Source organism: Equus quagga, chromosome 15, assembly GCF_021613505.1.
Source record: "Equus quagga isolate Etosha38 chromosome 15, UCLA_HA_Equagga_1.0, whole genome shotgun sequence".
In the NCBI taxonomy this organism is placed as follows: domain Eukaryota; kingdom Metazoa; phylum Chordata; class Mammalia; order Perissodactyla; family Equidae; genus Equus; species Equus quagga.
The window spans coordinates 76,920-103,236 of record NC_060281.1 but is presented as its reverse complement, the minus strand read 5'-3'; the positions used below and the strand labels follow the sequence as shown (position 1 = coordinate 103,236).

General features: G+C 41.5%; 1 protein-coding gene across 7 annotated transcripts in view; it reads left to right on the top strand.

The window, feature by feature from the left end:
• KCNQ5 (potassium voltage-gated channel subfamily Q member 5) overlaps positions 1-26,317 on the top strand; it is a 469,780-nt gene that overhangs the window by 374,531 nt on the left and 68,932 nt on the right. For all 7 annotated transcript variants that reach the window (XM_046641231.1, XM_046641229.1, XM_046641230.1 and 4 more), the window contains exons 6-7: positions 14,398-14,508; positions 18,747-18,842. In XM_046641231.1, the coding sequence (XP_046497187.1) occupies positions 14,398-14,508; positions 18,747-18,842 (207 nt within the window). The remainder of the gene's footprint in view (positions 1-14,397; positions 14,509-18,746; positions 18,843-26,317) is intronic.

Here is a 26,317-nt window from a genome sequence, read left to right as displayed (position 1 = left end):
TCTCTATTTCATTTATTTCTGTTCTGATTTTTATTGTTCCTTCCTTCTACTGATTTTGGACTTTTTTTGTTCTTCTTTTTCCAGTTCATTTAGGTGCTCTGTTAGATTGTTTAATTGAGATTTTTCTTGTTTGTTGAGGTGGGCCTGTATTGTTGTAAAGTTCCTTCTTAGCACTGATTTTGATATATGCCACAAATTTTGATGTGTCGTATTTTCATTTTCATTTTTCTTCACGTATTTTTTGATTTCTCCTTTGATTTCTTCATTGACCGAATCATTGTTCAGTAGCATTTTGTTTAATCTCCACATTTCTGTGGCTTTTCTGATTTTCTTCCTGTAGTTGATTTCTAGTTTCATACCTTTGTGGTCAGAAAAGATGCTTGGTACTATTTCCATCTCCTTAAATTTATTGAGAGCTGTTTTGGGGCCTAATATGTGAACAATCCTGGAGAATGTTCCTTGTGCATTTGAAAAGAAGTGTATTCTGTGGTTTTTGGATGAAATGTTCTCTATATATCTACCAAGTCTATCTGGTCTAATGTGCTGTTTAAGGCCAATGTTTCCTTATGTATTTTCTTTTTGTGCGATCTATCCATTGGTGTAAGTGGAGTGTTCAAGTCCCCTACTATTATTATGTTGTGTGTTTCTAATTTTATATCTGTTAATAATTGTTTATATTTTTGGACGGTCCTCTGTTGGATGCATAGATATTTACAAGTGTTATCTTGTCTTGTTGGATTGTTCCCTTTATCATTATGTAGTGTCCATCTCTGTCTCTTGTTACAGGTTTGTTTTAAAGTCTATTTTGTCTGATGTAAGTATTGCCATTCCAGCTTCCTTTTCATTGCCATTTACTTGGAGTATCACCGCTTATCCCTTTGCTTTCATTCTGTGAATGTCTTTAGGTCTGAAGTGTGTCCTCTTGTTTGCAGCATATGTATGGGTCTTGCTTTTTTATCCAATCAGCCACTGTTTGCCTTTTTATTGGAGCATTTAGTCCATTGACACTTAAAGTAGCTATTTCTAAGAATGTACTTATTGTCATTTTGTTCCTTTTATCTGGATGTTTTAGTAGTTCTTCTCTGTCCCTTTCTTCTTTTCTTGCTCTCTTCCCTTGTGGTTCGATGGTTTTCTTTAGTATTATGTTTACGTGTCTTTCTCTTAATTTTTTCTGTATTCATTATAGGTTTCTGGTTTGTGATGACCGTGAGGTTCATTAACCTACATATGTAACAATCTATATTAAATTGATGGTCTTTTTAGTTTGACTTCTTGCTATAAGCTCTACTCTTTACTCCCCTCCTCCTACATTTTATGTTTTTGATATCACATCTAACTTCCTTTTTTGTTCATATGTATCCATTACACTCTTATTATGGAAATAGGTAATTTTAGTACTTTTGTCTTTTGACCTTCTTATTATCTTCGTAGGTGGTTGATCTGCTACTTTTACTGTATATTTGCATTTACCAGTTATTTTATTGTCTTTTTTAAATATTATTTTCTTATTCCCATTTGTGGCCTTCTCTTTCCCACTTAAATAAGTCCCTTTAGCATTTCTTGTAAAACTGGTTTCTTGGTGATAAACTCCTTAATTTTTGCTTGTTTGGGAAAGTCTTTATCTCTCTTTCCATTCTGAATGATAACCTTGCTGGTTGGGTATTCTTGGCTGTAGATTTTTCCTTTCAGCACTTTAAATATATCATGACACTCACTTCTAGCCTATAAGGTTTCTGCTAAGAAGTCAGCTGATAGCCTTGTGGGGTTCCTTTGTGTGTAACATATTGCCTTTCTCTTGCAGATTTTAGGATTCTGTTTTTATATTTAATATTTGACATTTTAATTGTAATGTGTCTTGGTGTGGGCCTCTTTGGGTTTCTTTTGTTTGATACTCTCTGTGCTTCCGGTAACTCTATGTCTGTTTCTTTCCTTATCTTAGGAAAGTTTTCAGCTATTATTTCTTCAAATAGATTCTGTGCCCCTGTGTCTGTCTCTTCTCCTTTTGGGACACCTATAATATGAATGTTAGTGCACTTGGTGGTGTCTCAGAGGTCTCTTAGACTGTTTTCATTCTTTTTAATTCTTTTTTCCCTTTTTTGAGGAAGATTAGCCCTGAGGTAACATCCACCACCAATCCTCCTCTTTTTTCTGAGGAAGATTAGCCCTGAGCTAACATCTGTGCCCACCTTCTTTCCTTTTACATGTGGGATGTCTGCCATAGAATGGCTTGATGAGCAGTGAGTAGGTCCATGCCTGGGATCCAAAATAGTGGACCCTCGGCTGCTAAAGCAGAATGTGCAAACTTAACTGCTGTGCCACTTGGCTGGCCCCTAATTCTTTTTTCTTTTTTCTGTTCTGCTTGGGTGATTTCCTCTAGTCTTTCATCCAGCTCACTGATGCATCCTTCTGTATCATCTACTCTGCTATTGAGTCCCTCTAGTGAACTTTTCATTTCCAGTATTGTATTCTTCATTTCTGATTGGTTCTTTTTTACATTTTTCAATTCTTTGTAGAAGTTCCCACTGAGTTCATCTATTCTTCTCCCAAGATCAGTGAGCATCATTATGACTATTTGCTTGAACTCTCTGTCAGGTAGACTGTCTCTGTTTCATTTAGTTCTTTTTCTGGGATTTTGTCCTGTTCCCTTACTTGGAACATATTTCTCTGTCTCCTCAGGATGCCTCTCTCTCTGTGCTTATATCCATGTATTAGGTAGGTCAGCTGCATCTCCTGATCTTGGAGAGGTAGTCTTGTATAAGAGCCACCTTATGAGACCCAGTAGTGTGCCTCCCCTTCGTCACCAATCCCACATGTTCCACGAGTGTCCCTTCTGTGGGTATGTGTCCTTCTGTTTTGTCAGGGATGCTCTTGCTGCAGGTGCTCAGAGAGTCTCTGCAGGCTGTCCTCCTGGCCAGCTGGTTGTAATGATCAGCTGTGTGTGCCTCTGTGAACACTTCAGTCACTTTATTGGGTGTGGGGAGCCCCTGCACAGTTGGTTGTGAGGTCTAACAGCACATTTCTGTTGAATTTTTTCTGTTAAGTGAGTAGCCCCCAGGGTGGCTGGTTGCTAGGCTCAGGGGCTTACAGTTGCTCTCGGCCTCTGGCCTGCAAGGCTGTTGTCCGCACTCTCAGGGTTGCAGCTGAGTGGGACCACCCCCAGGCCTGGGAACACCCTGTTGTTGCAGGCTTTGCAAGGTGGGGCTGGTCCCCTATGTGGCTGTTTGAGAAGCATAAGTCTGCTGCAGCTCACAGGCCCCACCACCTACAGGGCCACTTGCCCCATCAACACAGTCCTGCCCCATCTGCATTTCCTGACGCACTGAGACAGATACAGTCACCCCCCTGCAGAGGCCCTACACACTCCACCAATGCAGGCTTGCCCCTCAGAGGCAGACTCACTCACCCGGCTGCAGAGGATCCAGGCACCCGACCTATGCAGGCCCACTAGTTGCCCTAGGGCTTGCTCTTGGGTGGGGCCAGTCCCTAGGGTGTGCTGCCTGCCCTGGCTGAGCTGGATTAAATCAGTGCTCTGCTGGGTGGGGCAGACCCTGGGCTAACAGGCAGGGGAAGAACTCCAGTGGTGTCTGCCAGCGCCTGTGGCAGCACAGCTGTACTCAGTCACAACAATGGCTGCTGCCAATGTCGCAGTCCCTGAGGAGGCCTCACCTCTCACTGAGATGCACCCACAGCCTATCAAGTGAATCTCTTTTCACCAAAGGATTGTGCACCTTTCTTTCTCATAATTTTAGGTTGCTTTCTGAATCAGGTAAATTTGTGCATGGGTCCTTTAAGAGCAGGCTTTTCTTTCTCTTATGTCAGATAGCTTTTCTGGGGGTATTCCACATTGATGTTAGTAGCCAGCAAAGCCAGGTATTATGACTCTTGTCTCGGTTGTGCTGACTCTGAAGGATGCTTATAGCAATAACGCTCCCTGCTCAGGTCCCCACTCCTCCAGGGAAGGCTGCAAACCTTAGGGTTGCTCCTGGCCAGCCACGAAGCTCCACGGCTTGTGAAGGTGGCTTCTTTTCTCTCTGGAAGGGGATTTATGCCTCTTCCACCTCAGTCAGCACTGTCCCTTGATGTGGGAGTTCTTCTTATCCAATTTTCAGTTCTCTCTCAGCAGTAATTGTTCCCAGAGTAGTTGTAAATTTGTTGTGTCCTTGAGTTCAGAGTCTGCCTATGCTGCCTTGTTGAAACCTCTCCCTTCTATATTGTTATTAAAGGACTTTTTCCAAATAAATAAAAGTAAAGGCATGACTCTCATACAGAAAGAAAGTAAACATATGCTAAAGATCTTATCGAACTCATTTTTAAAATTTAAATCAGTATTAATGAAGGAACCAGTAAGATGTTACAATCACTTCCAGGGACTATCCAAGAACAGAAGCACATAACGGTCAGGAATATTGAAATGGATGCTCAAATAGAGGCAAACTGTGCTCTCCACCTCTGCTGGACAGAATTTGTCTAGATGTCTGCAGACATGCTACCAGTTATCTACAACTTGGAGTTGTAAAACAGCCCAGAGGCGGTGAAAGGTTCAGAGTCCTGTAAAATCAGAATCTGACAACTGGAAGGTGTACTCTAAATGGGGTATTTTCCACTGAAGCAAAATTCTCCCTACATTGTAAAGAATGTATGAAACAGTCATTTGGAACATGTGCCCTAATAAGAATGTCACCAGATAGAGGAGTGCTTTATGGAATGTACAAAGTATATTTCTTTTTATTTTATTCCTTAAGACATCCAAAAGGCAGTTATGTGGAATATGCAGCATTTATAATGATTTAAAGACTTTCTGCATCTCTTTGGGCCAAAAAAGTCCTCTTATAAATCAACAGTAGTATTTCTTGAGTGCTAGATGGTTGCCAAAATAAAAGTATACCATTTTCTTAAATTGTGATTAAAACATTGATAAGTTGTTTGTTCGTTTTAACTTTGTGGAGCACAGATTTAACTTACCAATTGTTACATTGTTCCGCTGCTCACCAAAAGCTCGTCAGTGGGAACCAGAACGCTTGTCAAGGACAAGGAAATTTGTCAGGGTTTATATTAAGCAGAACTTGATACATTTTTTGGTTGCAAAGCAGCAATAAAATGAATAAGAATCAGAAATAAAGTCACTTGAAGATTAGGATTATTTTTCTTAAATTATCAGAGTGCATGTCTACAGGGTTGTGCCATTGATAACAAAGCATTCTGTTGCCCTAATAATTTGGTTTCTAATACCTCCCAACCCACTCAAGCAATAATGGACTTTTTGAAAGGAGGAGAATGGAAAACCCAAAAGAGAGCAGTCATCTGACATTCTTAAAATACTTCTTATATTTAGAGAGCAAGTGAAAATCTGTGACTCACAGTGGGAAAACAGTAAACTGAGAAAATAGGAGGCTTTTCTAGCCAGCAAGGGGAAGGCACTATAATCCCAGCCTTCAAAGAATGATTTGAATTTAAGTATAATTTTTGCTTCTCTCTGTTAACTCTCACATAGTTCAACCACTGAGACCCTCAGGTGTGCCTTTCCCGTGGAGATGCAGCTGTTGATGAGATCAGCTTCACAGCTCACTGTCCTTTCCACTAATCTTCCTTCTCTATTTATTACTAATGAGAATCACTGTTGCGTGTTACACAGCGCATGGGAAGCTCTTGACGTACCTCTTACTCAGTCACCAACCTCTTTCGTTTGCCAGAATAACCCACACAGCAGGTTTTCAAAGGTCATATCTGTGACCTTCAGGGGGACACAACATATTTTCATTGATTTCCATTTCAGTAGTGCTATTTTGATTGAAGTTTAACCTGTGCTTAACAGGTTCTCTGAATGGCCTATGTCTCTATTTTGAAAAAAGAAAAATCCAGTCTTGAATGAGAGTAAAAATTTTCTAAGATGTCAAGCTTCTAGGAATAAAAAAGGCCTTGTTGGTCCATAGTGGGTTTGTTGATATTAACTGATTCATTAATGAAATTGTATGAAGCCTGAAAAGATACAAAAAGCAAACAAGAGAGCTTAGTATTTCTATTCTTTATGAGACATATATTAGGTCTCCAGTGTGCAATGAAATAAACTTAGAATACTATACCTTTTATTATATATCAATCAAAACCTTAATGAAATATATAGCTGGATAGTTTTTAGTTAAAATTGTCTGTGTTGCCCATAATGGATACCTTACTAACCATGGAAGTATTCAGAATAAATAGGGAAATCTTCCTGAAATGGAGTGTTTCTAAGTGCTACATTTTGGTGCAAAAAGGAAATCCCCTTTATTTAAATAAAAGCCCATAGTATCAATATGAAGTATCGAAATGCAATTTATGGTCTGTGGATACAGTATCCCAGCGAATTCCAAATACCAAATACTAAACTCCTTTCCTTAAGAAGATGCTGAGGGCTACCCCAAGACCAGCGTGTGGAGGGACACAGCAGGTGACCAGCACTGCTCGAAGCCAACGACAGTTCAAAGAACTTTGATCTGAACCCGATTCCATATTAGTGAAAACTAGCCCTAGCCCATTGAGTAAGTGGGAAAACCGATGCAAAGGCTGGAACTAAACCGTACTAAGTGCCCAGTCAGAGGTGGCGGCTGCTGGCGGGAGCATCGCTGCTTTGCACGTAGGTGGAAGCACCTTTAGAACAGAAGGGGCTCCATGCCTTATGGCAGACCCACAGCTTAAGCTCAGAAGGGGCTTGCGAATCAGGGCTGCGGTGGAAAGATGTTCTGTGTCCTGAAGAGGCGACTGAAGGGGCGATGGTGACGGAAGCGGAGGAGGGGCTGGCAGCCGCTGGAAAAAGGGGATCTTCTGACTGTGGGTGGAGCTCCCTTTAATGTTATTTCCTATTTTTATTTTCCTCCTTTTTAGTTGCTTTAGATTTTTTCTGAAATAAATTAATAATAGGTATTCCCAGGGTTATTTTCTATTATTATATCCTTTACTGTTATTATTTTTCTCTTTTTGATTTGCTTTAGATTTATTCTGAAATAACTGAAGATGAGATTTCCTTGAAGTAGTTTTTTCTGGTAATGACCTGGTAAAGGCCAACTTGTCTTTTTCTGTTTACTGCTATACCTGTGATGAAGATAGTGTTATGGGTTTTTTTTTTTAAGATGCATACAGCAGCAGATAATATAAATCTACCCTAGAGTCAGCATCTGAACCAACCTCCCCCTGAGCCCCTGCTCTTGAAATGATCACTTCAGGCATGTAGAGGATCTGATATCAGCCAGTTAATCCTAGAGTCCATGCTGAAGATCTTACAACCTATCTCAAAGCAAACAATATAGAAGTTTCTATGTATGATGTAGTGTACTGTGCACTCATATTGTACAGCTCAAAAATACGCCATGAGTTCCATCCCCCTGCAAAATCTAAGAATAAGAAACGTTAATTTGTGCAATGAGCAAAATTATCCTTCTCCTTGATCATACCAGTCATAATTCTGAGAATCAACCCTCCTTACATTGGGTTCACCAGTACAAAATGTCTTCTGTAGCCTTTTATAACTGCTGTTTTCTGACTCACAGCTGGTACATTAAATAAAAATTAACAAGTGTTTCTTACTACTGATACGTTACCTGATGAATCAAAGCTTCACTTGGCCATGAGATAATCAACACACCAGTTCCTAACTGTTCAAGAACATTGTTAACTACCAAGCAAAAACTGAGAAGCATACCCCACCACCACTCGCCAAATCATCCTAGCTGTTAGGAGCATCGGCAAGTCCCGTGCCCACCTGAACGGCAGGCATTTATGAAGCATCTTGGTCTTAAGTCTCTCTGAGGAATTCTCTCCTAAGGAGAAGGCTGTTCCTTTAATAATATCATCTCACACATGACTCTGGACACTTTTGCTCAGTATTATTCCCTAAAAATTGAGTATATGCTATATTGAAAAGAACAGAGTTACAGTCTGAAGACCTCGGCTCCAGCCCCATCATTATTTTTTGGTGGAGGTGTGACATTAAGGAATCATTTAATGTCTCTGTAAAATAGAGAAAATACTATTACTCAAACCCAAAGTTGCTGTGTATTAAATGTGACTAGGGCATATGAATGTGCTTTATCAAGCACTAGACAAATCTTACTCACTATTGTTATTCTATATTTGACCATGAGCCTGGAAGAGCAGTATGGAATGCTAATGCTCTGAGCTACCGGCCACAGCAGAACTCAAGTTATACAATGCTACCACACGGGTGTTTCTGATGCTTGAAGATCAAAGCCATTTCTGGTCTGCTATTTAAGGTGCCCAAATTTCAAAATTATCTGTACAGCTTTTACAACTACCCGCTACCTGAAACCAGGTGCTCAGGAAGGAGCCCAAAGAGAAGGGAAGAGAAGGGGAGAAAAGAGACTAAAGGAAGAGAAGATAAACAAGAGAAGAAGAGAAAGAAGAGGGGAGGGCACTGTTGACAAATGCAAATGTGGATCATCTTCCCTTAAAGAATGCCCTTATGGGGAAACTATGCTGTGCTTTGGAAATCTAAAAATAGGATATTCTTACCTCGTTCACATAAATGCATTAGCTATAAACTAGTATCATAATTGTGTCCTCAAAATCACACCAATAAATATTTGTCAATTTCTTGCTTGAAGGAAAGAAGGAAGGACTTATATATCTGCTGGTCTGGAATTAATTCTGCTATTGAAAAAAACCACTGAGTCTAACCAAAGTCTGAGTTATCATCTGACCACAGCATCTGCCATCCCCTTAAAAAAAAAATGAATCAAGAAAACTTGGACCAGGGGGCTGGCCCCGTGGCCGAGTGGTTAAGTTCGCGCGCTCCGCTGCAGGCGGCCCAGTGTTTCGTTGGTTCGAATCCTGGGCGCGGACATGGCACTGCTCATCAAACCACGCTGAGGCAGCGTCCCACATACCACAACTAGAAGGACCCACAATGAAGAATATACAACTATGTACCGGGGGGCTTTGGGGAGAAAAAGGAAAAAATAAAATCTTTAAAAAAATAAAAAAAATAATAAAAAAATTAAAAAAAAAGAAAACTTGGACCAGAATTTGTCTTTGTTTTGTAGTAGTATTCCTGAGGAAGAATTCTCAACGGTTAAACACACTAGGGTGCCCCAGTCCACCCCAGACTTTGCAGCTATAATTACACCGTTATGCCAATATCTGCTACCCAGGGATTTTCAAAAAATATCTTTTCTCAGCTGCATGAGTCCACCTGAGCACGTGGAATATGGGAGCAGTCATCTGCTCCTTCCACCAATCTCCTTCCAGCTTGTGGTGCACCTGGGAGACGGCACAACCTGCCGCACTCTTGAGACTGACAGCTGGAGCAGCAGATCCCTCACCAACGCTCCTCTCTCCTCTCTGGGACAACCTGAGAGGCATCTGTCAGCTTCCCCTCAGGTCGCAGAGTGCGGCAGTAAATGGCACCCTGTCACACGAAAGTGTCACTCGGCCTAAAACTGCACTGAAAGAGATACTGGAAATTGTTTAAATTTACCTTTTAAGTTTGAAAACTAAATTCAAAACATCATGACCTTTCCAATGATATTGTAAAAGTCAATGAGTAGGTATCAGTAATAGATGATAATAGATAGATGATAGATAAATTTAATCTATCCAGCATATGTTAACCAGCATATTTCTTATGAGCTCTGGAAGGAGCTCAAAAGTGGAATTATGCCCAATATAGTGGATTTCCTCCAACCCCCTGACGACCACACCTGCGGCCTCTCAAGGCTCCAAGACACACTGCTGTTCCAGAAGCTCCCCTGAAGAGCTGGTGTCTTTGGGGTTCTGGGGAGCCTGCGTTTCTCTAACTTTGGATCCAAAGGAAATGAATATTTACTGGCTGAAAGGTTGACAAGATTTCTGGAAGACAGAAATGGCTTTACTGTTCTGCACCAAGAAGTTTTCTGCTGCTCAGCTCGTGTGGGAAGGACCAGCAGATGAACTTTAGCAAGAAAAGAAACGTAACGTGGTTGTACTGTTCCAAGGAGACACACGGGTACTTCAAGGGCAGCTTGACTTGAAAGTCCTCAAAATCGGTGAACATTGATGCAGGCCTCACTGAGGATGGTCTTGTCACATGCCAGCAGGTCACTGCCGTACAAGTGGGAGCTGGATCAAGCAGACGGGTCAGTGTGGATTCACGGGTGGGCCCCTGTCTTTTTATAGTAAGTTCATCTGAGAAACTTCAGGATTTCACCTCTGGTGCTACCTCTCTTCACATCAGGAACCCACTTCTCCCCTTTGCAGCCAGGAGAAGTGAAGGCGTGCTCCCTCCAGGCTTGAAACAAAAACCCTCCACCCCCACCTGGGCCTGAGGGAGCAACACTGCCCCATCCCAGACCTCCTGGAGCCAGCCTGGCAGCACAGCACGAGGCCCCTAGGCTCTCAACCTAGCACCCTCTCGAGCACTTTGACACCAGAGCGGTGGAGATTCTTGTGGCCCAGCTCTGCTGCTGGTGGTTCAGGTCCCCTGCATGCAGGGAAACGTGGTCACCCAGAAGCCTGAGCCAGAGGGCAGAGAGAGGCAAGCAAATCTTTGCCAGGCACGGAGGGACTCCTGGGCTGCTGCTTTCATAGTTCACAGCATTCTCCTCCCCAACAGACCGCCCCTGGAGGAGCGGCAGAGAGAGAGCAGGCTTTCTCGGCTCAGAACAGAGCGCGCACGTCGTCACTGTGCTGTGTCTCCCGCTTTGGAGTCAGAGGCAGTGGTTTAAAACCCTCTCCGAGCACTGGACCGAGGAGAATGACTCGAGCGTATTGTCGGGATGTAAAGCAAACGGTGAAACGTAATGTGATTGCTGTGACCAAACCATGAAATTTCTCTTCTCTTTATTATTATTCATAAACTGCTGTTAAAAGATTAAGTTGTTTTGCAGAAAAAACACAGTAAGTTAAAATCTTTCCCATGTATTTAAGATTAGGAACCTGTGATAAAAATAAGCCGGGAATATTCTCTCTGAAATCTCAAGGATTGCTTTGAGAGTCCCCACTGGTACTGCCGTGGCCTTTGTTTAACTTGGCTGCCGGCTCTGCTACCAGCCCCTCTCAGACCCTGGGGCCTCCTCCATCCAGAGTGCCTCCGGTAACTTGTGCTCACCCCTCCGCAGCCTCGCAGCCCCAGGTCTTTTCCTCTCTTCCAAGCCTTTCACACAAGCACTGTCTTCCACGTGGCCAAGGCTGACCCTTGACCCTTTTTCCCTGGCCTCCTGGGGTGCCTGACCCCATCATGGAGCCACCACCTCTTCCCTCTCCAGTCTCACCCCCTGCAAACATGCGCAGACACATCCAGGAAGCCCCCGCCCCAAGTCAGATTTCCAGGAGTTTTTCCCTGTGCGTCTCACTCCATTTGTTGTCCATGTTATTGAAAGGATTCCTCCTTTGTTTATGAAATATTTATTGAGTTCCTCCTTCTGGTAAAGGAAATAAAGACCCCTCCCAAAGAAAAATAGAGCAAACTACCAGTTCTGAGAAGTGCCGTTGAGCATGGAGCTGAGATGGAGGCCGCAGGCCCTGCTGTGGGCAGGGAAGGGCTCTCTGATAACAGCTGTTTTGGATAAGGCCTGAAGGATGAAAAGGAGCCCTGGAAAGAGTGGGGAAAGAGAACTTCTGGCTGTGGAAACATGATGTGCAAAGGCCTGGAGGCAGGAATAGCCTGACCTGTGTGAGGGGCTGAAGAACACTGTGATTACCATGCAGTGAGCAAGAGTGAAATCAGGACAATCTTGGAAAGGCATGCAGAGGTAGGCGGCCTAGGCCACAGGCAGGAGCTTAGACCTTATTCTGAGTTCAGGGAGTGGCCACTGAAGGATTTTTAGAGCAGTAGGGAAATGACCCCCCTTGCAGGTGTTGGAGAAGGAACCGGAGAGAGGCAAGAAAACCAGAAAGAGCAATTCAGAGGCTGCTGCAAACCTGGTCCACCCCATGGCAGGAAGACAGCAAGGAGGGGAAGGTTTGCAGTGTCTCGGTGGGACAACGTCCTAGAGACTTGCTGCCACCTTCAATGAGGGGAGCAAGGACGGGAGCAGGTGGGTGACGCTGAGCCTTCTGACACAGCGCCCGATGGTGCTGCCTTTGACTCCCACAAGAGGCAACCGCCCGGGCAGGGATAAAGTAGGGGAAATAAGGGCTCTGTCTTAAGCAAGTGAATTTGCAGCATCCACATGGTAATATCCATTGCAGATACGTGAGTGTGGAGCTCAGAGGTCCATCCTGAGGTATAAATGTGGTGTATTCAGCGTAAAATGGTATTTCAGGGTGCCGGCCCCATGGCTGAGGGGTTAAGTTCGCTTGCTCCACTTCGGCTGGCCAGGGTTTCGCCGGTTTGGATCCTGGGTGTGGACATGGCACCGCTCATCAGGCCATGTTGAGGTGGCGTCCCACATACCACAACTAGAAGGACCCAGAACTAAAATATACAACTATGTGCTGGGGGGATTTGGGGAGAAAAAGCAGAAAAAAAAAAAAGATTGGCAACAGTTGTTAGCTCAGGTGTCAATCTTTAAAAAGATAAAATGGTATTGCTATTCCTGAGAACATTTAAGACCACCTGGGAAGAAAGAGAAAGAGAGGATAGAAAGAATTTTTACAAAGAGGGGAAGACCCAGAACCAAACGTTAGGAATCCACTCTGCAGAAGTTGACCGAGTAGGAGGAGCCACACACATGAGAGGGACCACGGAGGTGAGGAGGGAGGGGCCTCCGGAAGGGTGGCCCGCTGTCTGTGCTGAGTGCTTCTGCAGGCCTGCGCCGAGGAGTCCCCTCCCCCATCATTCTGCCTCTCAACTGTCACCCTCCTTCGAAGCCCAGGGAAGAGGACCTGACCAGAGCACCCCTTTCACAAAGTCACCAGGGAGCACCTCCCTCTGATCCAGGGCCTCTTCTCAATCCCCATTTTCCTTGTTTCTATGAGCCTGTGAGATCAGGGACCACCTGGGCCTTTGTGAAACTCTTTCTTCCCCATTGAGTTTCCATGTGTATAACTCCTTCCTACTTCCACTTTTTAAAAAGTATATTCTTCTCTGGCTTTCCTTTTCCTTCCATCCCTTAAATGAATAGGTTTCCTGAGGCATCCTTGGTCCTTTCTTTGCACCCTTTGCAATCTCATTTATTCACAAAGCTTCAACGATCATCCTGTCTTGATTCCAAAACCCAAAGCTGATGCCAAACCCAATCTCTCTCAAGATTCAAGCCCTCGTTCTCAATTTCCTGCTCAACATTTCTAGATCAGAGTCATACTGATGTTTAAAAAATCCTCATTTGGAAACCCAGACTCTTCATCTTTGCTCCAAAAACTTCTCTTTCTCATGATCGTATTTTTCTTTATGGTGCAACCATCTTCCCCTTGAAATTTTCAAGTCATTGTTGACTTAATGTTCCCCTTCATCCCAGACGATCAATAAATGCATTTCTATTGAACTTCCTACGCATGTCTTTTTGCTCTCGACTCCCATGCAGTTCCATTGCCACTGTTATGTTCAATAATCCCTTGTTCTGCAGGATCATGGAGAATCTCGCGGGCCCTGGAGGAGCTGGGAGGCCCCAGGAGCAGTTTGGTCCTGGGATACATGATCTAATTATTATTTTTCAAAGACACTCCTGATGAGATTTAGCTCATCCTGTTACCCTCCTCTTCCACTAATCCTCTTCAGACCCACCATGCTCCAGCCCAACTGAACCACTTACACTTTCCAGAACCTCCCTTATCTATTCTCACTGCTGGGCAGCTGGTCACCTGTTTCCCCTCCTTATCATTTCTGTCTCTCAAAATGTTACCCCTCCTTCAAAGCATAGGTATGATGACATCTCCCCAGTGAAACCTCCTCGACTCTCAGGCTCGGAATAATCAATTTGATCTTTGAATTCCCATGCAGATTACTTGTGCATCCGTAACAGCACCTGTCTTGCCCTATTTTGTGTCTTAATGATTTGTGTGTGACATGCTTCCCCTCTATGCCATAAATATCTCAGGACAGGAACTATGCATCTCATTTTTGTTCCACTACAAATCATAACATGTTCTTTGCACACAGCAGAACTTCAGGAAATGTCTGCCAAGGTAATAAATGGACAGCCATAATTAGCATAAATTATTGTTTTGTGTACTGATCCAGCCCTGAATCCGCGGTGCTATCATTTCTGTATCACTGATGGTTATCCACTTACTTAAATAACCTTTCTTTGAAAACACTTAGAAAAGATGGAAAATTGTGTTATAAGGGAGGAACAAGTATGTTGGTTATTCCCTTGCTTAAACAAAGAGAAGTTCTGTTATGCGTCATGGAAAATTAAAGCACAGTAATGCATGCGCCAACACCTTGTTGAATAATGATTTAGTGGAGGCCCTGCTCTGCCTCCTGTGCTTGGTCCTAGCTCTCCACTCACAGACTCAAGTGGCACGTTCTGCTTATTCTGTTTTTAGATTACGTTGACAACGATTGGCTATGGAGACAAGACTCCCCTAACTTGGCTGGGAAGGTTGCTCTCCGCTGGCTTTGCGCTCCTCGGCATTTCTTTCTTTGCACTTCCCGCTGTGAGTATTTTTGCAAAAATAAAGCAGCTTAAATTAGATCTTAGCAGTCCATTACCATGAGCTTTCACAAATTAATTTGCCTGGGAACATATCTATATTGTTTACAAATATAATTTTTCTGATATAACATTGACTTTTCTACGTATATCTAGTTGAATAATTTATAAAATATTATCTTCCCTTGGAGATGCTTAACTTGAAAGTTTTATACCAACTAGGTCTTTATAATCAAATAATAATTCACATGGCATCACTTCGCAGTCAATATACTACTGATACATTTAAAATATCTGTAAATATTTGAAGATACGTTCTTTTTAAACTGATCACTCCAATTTGGTTTATAGTGTGTGCTACTGAAGAAATGGATTTGCACAAGTGGAGTATTTACCTCTTCAGATCCATTTGAATGAAAAGCATATGACCTTCAAAGGTTTTAAATGTGTCCAAGGATTTATTCTTGAGTCATTGTCATTGATTTTTCTGAATGAGTGGTTTCTGAATCTTAGAATGAAGAGCACATTTATCTTCTCCCAAGCTTCTGATTATTTTCTCCTTAATGAAACTTGTCTTTCTGATCATTTTATCCTCTTATTTCTTTAAATACAGTTGGTCAAAATTTGCCTCCATCCCCAAGCCCTCACGTTTGTTCACTCTACCTCTAGTAAGCTGAGCTCTACAGTCTAACAACTCTTTAAAGATTATAAACAGTAAATGTAGAGGCAGGTTGACAGAACAAACACTGAAGAGCTGGCGAAAGGCAGCAAGGGAGGGAGCAGAGCGTCTGTAAGAAGCAAACCCACAGAAGTGCTCAAAGTGTGTAAGGACCTGGGGCCCCTTGCCTCTGGAACTGGCTGCATCCAGTACAGCCAAAGGCCGGCCTCCAAGTGAAACTCTGCAGGTCACAGGAGGTTGCGCTGAGTCGCTCTGCTGGGTTAGAGTTCAGAGACTAAGTAGTCATTCTTAGAAATGTTTCCCAATATAGTAATTACAGTTTTTTATATGCCAGTTAAATTAATACATGTTAGAAATCTGAAAAACTTGCTTGCGCAGAACAGAACATTCCCTAACAACGCCAAGAAAAGTAGACTTTACCACGGATCTTTTTACGGCAACCTCACATTAGGTGCTGACTCTTAATTATTGAATAAAAGACTAAATTGTCCATATATACTCTTTAAAAAAAAAAGAAGAAAACAAGGTGGCTGGAAATGGCATCATGTCTCCTGCACCCACCTGCTGGTAGTGTGGTCTGGTTGACATTCCAGAGAGCAGGGCGGCCTTCTGTGAGGGAGTTGAGGGGGATGGCAGCCACTCATCTGGGGCTCCTCTCACACAGGAAACCTGAGGACCAGGAAGGAGAAGTGCCTTCCCTGTCTCCCCTCGAGGCAGGAAGGCTCCCCTGCAGATGGATCTCAGCTCCCCTCGGGGACGATGGGCCTGCAGAGCAGCTGCAGCTCCTTGGAACCAGCCCCAGGAGAAGGCTTTCTCCTCTTCAGGACACCCCCTCCCTCCTGCCGAGGGCATCTGTCCGTCCACCCTGCGTGCCATGTGCAGGGCCACGTTAGGCTCATTTAATCTGGAAGATGACAAGGGATAAATATTTAATTACCAAAATAAGTGTTCCTTCCACCTGGTGTTTATGCATCTCACCATAGCAGTAAAACTTAAAACCCAAAGTTCAAGTCATGTTATCTTAAAAAATGAATTAAAACAAAACTCAGTTTCTAAGAATTTGCATCTATCGGTGTCAATATTTGAAGGGATGGCATGTAAGTTATATATATATGTGTACGTTATATATATATATAACTTATGTATAACGTTTGCCTATCATAAATAGACTTTATTTTAACAGACTTCTATTTAGGTTGACTGAGCTGTGTCCTAAGAGAGGTGGAAGGAAACTGGAATGGAGCCATAATGAGACAGTGAGCAGACCCAGCTTAATAACTGTTGTGATGTACTGGCTGGCACGGGAGATGCGTAGCAAACCCTCACGGTCTACTAGTATATGTTTCTAAGCAATGCCTGCGTGATTTTTAGCTCACTTTAGTTTTTTTGGCAGATGCTAAGTTTCTGCTATGTAGGGCCTGTCTTCATTTTCCAAAAGAGATTAAACTCTAAACTTCATCTTCACATAATAAGTACTCAAAAATGATAGTTATTGCTGTTAATTCAATATCTACAAAATCTGAATTAGGCTCCATATAAGCGGATTATATACATATATGCACATAATGTACATACACACAATACATAGGATAAATATATGCTATAAATTCTGTTGTTTTGGGTTCTCTTACATGTTTATACTTCATGAAAAATGAAATTAAAAGAAAAATAAATAAATCTTTCCTGAATGATCTTAAATAGCAGAAAAAAATTTAGGCTGTATGAATGCCTTGAGTTGGTCTGGATTTGGAAATGAGGACCATTTTTATAACTTCTAAATGGAAGGAAACATTTGAATATACATATAAACAAGATCTGTATAAACAAGATCATACAGTCCAGGTTTTTATAAAGTTTAGTTTGTGAAGTCACAGCCTGTATGAGATGAAGATCTTAGACAGCACGAGACTCACTGAAAAAGAGAGATGGAAAACAGATCCTATGACGTAATTTCTAATTTCATGGTACAGTCATTTATCCATTAATAGCAAATAGTATTATCATATAACCATATTTTAAACATAATTGCATTACTTATTATGTGGTTATTGTCACAGATGTAGTCAGAACTGTGGAATCTCAAGAAAGAAGGTTAAAGGTTATCTAAAGCCCAAAAATATCTTAGCCAAGTTGTCGTCCAGCTGAGACTCAACACTTCCTAACAATGAAAAACCCATCACCTCCTCAGACAGCCTGTACCATCTTTGAGCCACTTTGAAAATATAAAGAAAAGAAAAACAACCATTCCTTACCTATGGCAAATACAGTGGCCCCTCGGTATCCACGGGATTGGTACCAGGACACCCATGGATGCTCAATCCCTTAGTTGGCCCCCTGTGTCCATGGGTTCCACAAACGCAGAATCAACCAGCTCTGGATCGTTGGTTGAACCAACAAACGCAGAACCCGCGGTGACACGGAGTGCTCATTGTACTGACTTGGTTCTTATAAGACAACTCTTTGGTAACCTGAGGTCTGCACTCCTTGAAGTTTAATAAAATCCAGTAATTTATAGCTGGCAAGTAAAATCCACAGACTTGAAAGCAGTGGGGCTCCATATCCCATGCCAATAAAGTGGAGACTTACAAAGACCAGAGACTGAAGTTAGCAAGCTCCCAAAGCCAACCTGAGTGGAGACAAGTGCCTTGATTCCACAGATATTAGACCAAAGCAACGGAAAAGAGGGCGGCGTTTCAAAGAGCCAGAAATTCGGCGGATCAAGATGATAAGCAGAAGGAAGCAAACCAGCCAAAAACTCATATAAACACAGGGGGGAGGGTATTAATCTTACTAACCCCAAAGTCTGAATAGGTGAGCCAAAACCAAAAAGCTAAGAAATGCTAAAAATGTGAGATTAAAACTCAGGAAAATAGGAATGTGCTGTCTTTATTGTACAAACAGGCAAAATGGGAAACTTCTGTGTCTTCAAAGCTGAACGTCTGCCCATCTGGATGACCGTCCTCCCCTGCTTTCTTTTTACTTTGGTAAGGGTAGAATTACAGCATCATGGAGGAATAAGCTGGGACAGGTTTTAAATACCCTCTCCTTTTTCACAAATGGAAAAGATAAAACTTAGTGGTTTCATCAAAGTGCAAGAACAATTCCTTGTGGCAACAGCAGTGAGACTTTTTCCCCAGTTTTAAATCTGCCTCCGTCCAAACCAGTTTATGTCCTCCAGATTCCATCACTAAACAGGACCATCACTCTAACGTAGGCAGAAGGAAATGACACAAAGTCCACACAAAAAACATTTTTAAAAATTGTGATTTTTATTTGTACTTATGCTGCCTCTTACTATCCCATAAGGGACAATAAATGGCAACATCTGGTTGATTTACTAAACAACAGAAGTTGTTGCATTTCTTGCCTGACAGCTTGCCGTTGGCCTATGGCATTAAAATAGAGGTAAACAGCATTTATTTTAATGAGTAATATGTTTACGGACGGGTTGCATACTGCTTGTCTTTTCTCAGGCTCATTTTAGAGGTTTTAAAAAAATATTTGTATTATTTAACAATGCTTTAGAAAAAATTTTAAAGTACTATTTTTGTGTTTTGTTCCAGGGCATTCTTGGCTCAGGTTTTGCATTAAAAGTACAAGAACAGCACCGCCAGAAACACTTTGAGAAAAGAAGGAACCCAGCTGCCAACCTCATTCAGGTGAGTGTCGATGTGACAGGTGGATGGTAAGATCTGCCTCCCCGAGAGCTTGCTGGGTCATTTTCTAAACTCTGCACTTCATTGCTCAGTAGAGCTACTGTTTTGTTTCATTTCTAAAAATGAAGCTGGAACTATTAAGTTCCAGTCTTGGATTTGGATAAGTGTTCCATCCTCCAAAACAGAAAAATAATATATATTTTCAGTAAACGGCACATGCATTGTTCAGAGTAATTAACCGTGCCAGCAAGGTCACGTAGAGGTTAGCAGTGTGCTACTCCTGGAATGACCTAGTGTGTCTTACAAGTTGCTTGGTGAAACTTAATTGATCATTAAGGATGGAGCAGAACATGGCATTGTTCCCTGCATTATAATTACCTTCTCCAGCTAGATGTATGCTACTGTTCTGAAGAACAATGTATTTGTTTAGTGTCAAGGTTTAGCACCTGTGGAATCACTTTAAATGCCTTCTAGAGCAATAACTTGAAATAGTTACTCTATTTTAGGAGCCGGTGGGATTATGGAATACATCAGTGTTCGAGAATATGAAATAATAAGCACATTATTTGAAGCTAACTCATAAGATTGTTAGGTTGTTTAGAATTTCATTTTCTTTTCAATCACTCAGGATTTGCTTCAGCACTAAAAGAAATGCTTCTCTTTTTGCCATCTATATCTTTTGGGAGTAGAGCCATCCTGGGAGCAGGTTGTTTAAGAATCACAAAATATATTTTCTCTAGATCCATACTGTGGAGTTCATATTCAATTACAGACAAGATGATTATGCAATCTAAAGTTTCTTCCCTTCCTTCCAGGCAGTGGAAGATCCAGAACTCCTAAACCAAAGAGGTTTGGAGTGGCAATCTGAGGTGCTAGGAGACTTGTCTTCATGCTATAGTAACAAGCATGTTGTTTTGGTGTAGATTCTAGGTTTATGTGGGTGGGGTTTGGGGTGGGAACCGCTACACAACCTTCCCTCAGCCTTTACCTACCGCTGTGCTATGCAGAACCTCCAACAGGAACTGAGCAAAGGCAAGAAGCCAGGAGGTGGCTCAGTTACACCCTGAAGGAGATCTGCTTGCATCTGATGACTGAATGGAGATAGCAATTTTTATTTTTATTTTATTTTATAATTTTTTGTGAGGAAGATTGGTCCTTAGCTAATATCTTTGCCAATCTTCCTCTATTTTATGTGGGATGCTGCAAACCCCGGGCTGTCAAAGCAGAGCATGCAAACTTAAGCACTATGCCACTGGGCCGGCCCCAAGATATTAATTTTTAAACCAAGTTATTCTGCAGCTGTTGACAAGGAAATGGACTACTGGTCTTGACTTCTAGTACAAACCACCGAGAGTCTCTGTTTTTAAAATTTCCAAGTTTTAAAAGAGCACTAAAGATAAAGTAAACTTTGTTTTCTTAAAGGAAAAGATCCCTAAGTAGTAGGAGTTCAAGATCTGAGGCCGAATGATGCTCACCATAGAGAAAAGAGGCCTCGCGCGCTCTGGTGGGCACACAAAATGCTGAGGCCCAGGACTGACAGGCTTCCATCCCAAGGCACTTCTTAACTAGCCATGAGGTGTTCCCATACGTCTAATGAATTTTTCTCCTCACTATTTTTATCTTTTCATTATCCTTTAATTTATTTCTTATCTTTTAATTCTAGAACAATGGTTTCCCACCTGTGAGTGCAGAAGTTATCCACGGGTTCCTTGCCTCCATCCGGGCACCAAGCCCTGACCACCTATGGAACCAATAATACATCTTACACACATATATATACAGAGAGAGATCGCTTGCTCTCAGGAGAATGGAGATGCTGTTGTCATGAATAAAGTTCAATTTACTTAAAATCTTTACTAAATTTATTAGCTTTTTACTGCATATTTTTTCACTCAACACATACCCAAAATACAACACTTCCATGTACAGATCCTTGATACTTCTGCATATTAAAAGGGACTCTTTATCCAAAAACATCTTAGAGTATCAGCTGTTCTGTTAGAAAGTGAGCCCCCGGAGGAATTTCCTATGCATGTGTCCCTTAAGATACTGAGTACGCTGCCCAATACAGTTGCCAATGCCCACACGTGGCTATTTAAATTTAGAAATTCAGTTCCTCGGTGACACTAGCCATATCTCAAGGGTTCAATATCCGTATATTGCTGTTGCCTATCATATTCACAAGACATACAGAGAATGGTAGGAGGAACTTTCCTGATCTAACTTATCATCATCAACTACTAAACTGTGCAAAAGTGACTTCCAACTGAACTTGAAAACAGATTACTAACCCTGCAGCAAATCACTGGGCCAGAGGCATTCGTATGTCCACAGCCAGAGCAAGATGGGGACTTCCTCCCAGGTAACCCCTAAAAGGTGGAGAGGAAACTGACTGAACAGTTTGCTTAGAGGTCTAGAATGTTGTTTTATGGAACTGGGTTATGTAACATATATTGTGATCAATAATTGAACTTGTACAAACATGGGTAACAATGGAGTGAAATCATTTATTTTTATTGTACTTAAAACTCCAGTTTGTGTGTTATTCTGAATAAAAAAGAATGTAAAATGAAAGACTTGAAACAATCAAGAGTATCTGTAAAATTAAATCATAGTTCATTGATCAAAATGGAATCTACTAATTTAAGAAGCATTCCTCCCTGTCCAAATGCAATTAGTTTATTTGTTAGACATAGGAATAATAGTGTATTTGCTGTTCTTCCTTGTTGTAACCCTTGGCCAGAATTCACGGCTGTAAGCCTACATTGTATATCATAGAAATTTATTTTAAGGATGCACTAGATTGAAAAGCAAGCTTCTTTTGCTGACCCATTCATTTCCTACCCAATAAACCTGCTTTGGTTTGCTGAGCAGACAAAGCATCAAGATCAAGAACAACCTCATTTGCTTTAAGCCAGAGCCACACTTTTTCCAAAAGGGCACTGAGATTCCCACATTGCTTTGTCATTTGGTTGGTAAGACAACCAAATTAACCAGCATTTCACGGTTTTAGGGAAACGTTTAAAACCCCTGCAGCTTGCAGCAAATTTAGCTGTGTCAATATCTTTGCATGATTCATTGAAATTAACTTTTCATTTCAAGTGGAACAGTCTGGGAAAGAAAGCAGCTCTCTGTAACGCTTTGAATACCTGCCCAGATGTCACGACTTTTATTACTAATGCCCAAGACTTGTGAAGCGTTTGCAGTTTGCAGAGTGTTTCTAATAGATTATGTCACTTGATCTCCAGGACAAGCCCAGGAAGAGCTAGGACTCAAATCCCTTGTGTCTGAATCTGAATCCATTACTCCTTCCAAATAGCAGCAGTTCGTCCTCATATATACATTCCTGGAGCCCTGGGATTAGCATCTTAAGATGCTTCAGAAGTTCCATGTTAGGGGTTTACTTCTAGAGGGATTGGACCAATTGAGTGTGAAGTTAAGATGCTTTACTGAGATCAGAAGCAGGAAAATTAAGTCAAAGTTTGTGAAATGAATGCTGACAGACCAGCTTATTTTCCAGAAGGGAAGAGGTTAGAAGATATTGCTGTGGGAAAGTTAGTTGGCCCAAAAGAAAAAAAAAGTTATATATTGAAACTTGGGCTTCTGCTAGTGAAATAACTGAATTTTCATCCAGTTATCTTAAAGTGAAGCTGCCAGTCAATAAACTCAAATCACTTATTCAGAGCTTACACATCCTTTTTAGTGCCTCAGTTACAAATAAGAACAGACTTAGAAAAGACAAATTCCTAGGTGTGAAAAACATGACAGCAAAGTAAAAAAAAAGAAAATAGAAGGGGAGATAAAGTTGTGAAAATCTCCCAGAAAGTCAAATGAAAAACAGATGGAAAATAAGTCAAAAGAGATAGGAAAATTAGATGCGCCTTCCAGGAGATCAAAGATCCAACCCACAGAAGTACCTCAAAAAAGAGTACAAGGCATCTAGGGGGAGGGTTTTATCACAGAACTATTACGTTGTAATTCTCTAAAACTAAAGAATAGGAGTGGCCACAATAAAAAGGTCACCAAGGATGCAGAACTGTGAACAATACTTCACAGTGAAAATATCATGGTGAAAACATGAGAACACTTCAAAAGCAGGGCATCTTTAAATGATTTCCGAGCAGAACATATCCAGGGATCAAGAATCAGGATTGTATTGGATTTCTCATTAGCAACCCTAAAGTTAGAAGACGGTGGAACAGTACTTTCAAAATTAGAGAGGAAAATTATTTCTAACCTAGAATTCTATACCCAGCCACACTATTCATGGAGTTTGAGAGTAGCATAAAGACATTTTCAGACATGCATAATCTCAAAACTTTACCTACCATTGACCTTTACTCAAGAAGCTGCTTGGTATATAGGCTTACCTCGGAGTTACTGCAGGCTCAGTTCCAGACCACCACAGTAAAACAAATACCACAATAAAGCGAGTTACATGAAATTTTTGGTTTCCCAGTGCATATAAAACTTATGTTTACACTATCCTGTAGCCTACTAATTGTGCAATGTAGTAGTGCTCAGCATTATGTGTTAAAAAATGTACATACCTTAATTTTAAAATATTGTATTATTAAAAAATGCTAACCATCATCTGAGCCTTCAGCAAGTCACAATGTTTTTGCTGGTGGAGGGTCTTCCCTCGATGTTGATGGCTGCTAACTGATCAGGGTGGTGGTTGAAGTGGGTGGCTGTGGCAATTTCTTAAAATAAGACAACAATGCAGTTTGCCACATTGATTGACTCTTCCTTTCAAGGACGATTTCTCTGTAGCAAGAGAACTAGAGTGTGATGCTTTTGATAGTGTTTTACCCACAGTAGGGCTTCTTTCAAAATTGGATCCAGTCCTCTCAAACCCTGCCACTGCTTTGTCAACTAAGTTTGTGCAATAGTCTAAATCCTTTGTTGTCATTTCGAGAGTCTTCATAGCATCTTCACCAGGGGTAGATTCCATCTCAAGGAACCACTTTCTTTGTTCATCCATGAGAAGTAACTCCTCATCCATTTAAGTTTTATCATGAGACTGCAACAACTCAGTCACATCTTCAGACTCCACTTCTAATTCTAGTTCTCTTTCTATTTCCACCACATCTGCAAATGCTTCCTCCACTGAAGTCTTGAACCCCCTAAAGTCGTCCATGAGGATTGGAATCAACTTTTTCCAAACTCCTGTTAATGTTGATAGTTTGACCTCTCCCCATGAATCATGAATGTTCTTAATGGCATGTAGAACGGCAAATCTTTTCTAAAATGTTTTCGTTTTACTTTGCCCAGATCCATCAGAGGAATCACTGTCTATAGCAGTTATAGCTTTATGAAATATATTTCTTCAAAACTCAACTTGAAAGTCAAAATTACTCCTTGATTAACAGGCATGAAAACAGCATTAATCTCCTTGTATGTCTCCATCAGAGCTCTTGGGTGACCAGGTGGATTGCCAATGAGCAGTAATATTCCAAGAGGAATCATTTTGTCTGAGCAGTAGCTCTCAACAGTGAGCTTGAAATATTCGGGAAGTCATGTTGTAAACATACGTGCTGTCACCCAGGCTTTGTTTTTCCATTTTCAGAGTGCAGGCAGAGTAGATTTAACGTAATTCCTAAGGGCCCTAGGATTTTCAGAGTGGTAAATGAACATTGGCTTCAACTTCAAGTCACCAGTTGCATTAGCCCCTAACAAGAGAGTTAGCCTGTCCTTTGAAGCTTTGAAGCCAGGCATTGACATCTCCTCCCTAGCTATGAAAGTTCTGGATGGCATCTTCTTACAATAGGAGGCTGTTTCATCTACACTGAAAATCTGTTGTTTCGTGTACCCACCATCATTAATGATGTTAGCCAGATCTTCTGGGTAATTTGCTGCAGCTTCTCCATCAGCACTTGCTACTTCACCCTGTACTTTTATGTTATGGAGATGGCTTCTTTCTTTAAACCTCATGAACCAACCTTTGCTAGCTTCAGACTTTTCTTCTGCAGCTTCCTTACCTCTCTCATCCTTCACAGAATTGAAGAGAGTTAGGGCCTTGCTCTGGATTAGGCTTTGGCTTAAGGGAATGTTGTGGCTGGTTTGATCTTCTATCCAGACCACTGAAACCTTCTCCATAGCAGCAATAAGGCTGTTTCACTTTCTTATCATTCGTGTGTTCACAGGAGTAGCAATTTTAATTTCCTTCAAGAACTTTTCCTTTGCATTCACCACTTGGCTAATTGTTTGGAACAAAAGGCCTAGTGTTTGGCCTTTTTCAGCTTTTGACATGCCTTCCTCACTAAGCTTAATCATTTCTAGGTTTTGATTTAGAGTGAGAGACATATAACTCTTCCCTTCGCTTGAACACTTAGAGGCCACCACAGGGTTATTAACTGGCCCAATTTCAATATTGTTGTGTCTCAGTGAGTAGGGATGCCCAAGGAGAGGGAGAGAGATGGGGGAACGGCCAACAGAGGAGAAGTCAGAACACGCACAACATTGGTAGATTAAGTTCCAGTCTTATACGGGCGTGGTTTGTGATGCCCCAAAACAATTGCAATAGTAATGTCAAAGATCACTGATTGCAGATCACCATAACAAATCTAATAATAATGAGGAATTTTGAAATATTGCTAGAATTACCAAAGCGTGACACAGAGACATTAAGTGAGCAAATGCTCTTGGAAAAATGGCACCAACGGACCTACCTGATGCAGGGTTGCCACAAACCTTCAATTTGTAGAAAACACAGTATCTGTGAAGCACAGTAAAATGAGGAGCAATAAAATGAAGCATGGCTGTACAGTGGAATATTATTCAACCATGAGAAAGAAGCAATTCTGCCATTTGTGACAACATGGATGGACCTTGTCATTATGCTAGGTAAATAGCCAGAGAAAGACAAATACTGTATAGTACTCCTTATATGTAGAAACTAAATTAAAACAAAAAAAAGTCACTCCTAGAAACCAAGAGTAAAAAGTGGTTGCCAGGGGCTGGTGCAGGGGGAGGAAATTGGGAAAAAGGTCACAAACTGTCAGCTAAAGATGACCAAGTTCTGAAGGTCTGATGTGAAACATGATGACGTAGTTGAATACGTTGTACCACTTAATTGAAATTTAAGGGAACAGAACTTAAAAGTTCTCATCAAGAAAAACCTCAATAAGATAAATGTGAGAGATGATGGATATGTTAATTCCCCAGATGGGGAGAGTCCTTTCACAATGTGTACGTACATCAAATCACCACCATGTATACTTCAAATATCTTACAATTTTATAAGTCACTTATACCTCAATAAAGCTGAAATTTTTAAGAAAGAAGCTACTTAGATAGAATTCCTTTTCTAGAACAAAGAGATAAACCAAGAAGGAGGGGACATGGGATCCAGGAAACAAGAGATCTCATGCAGGAAAGAGAAAGGAAATCCCTAGGCTGACAGTAAAGGGAAGTCCTGGGACCAAAGCAGCAGCAGCTGGAGAGCAGAGAGCAGGGACCAATGCTGCAGCAGCTCC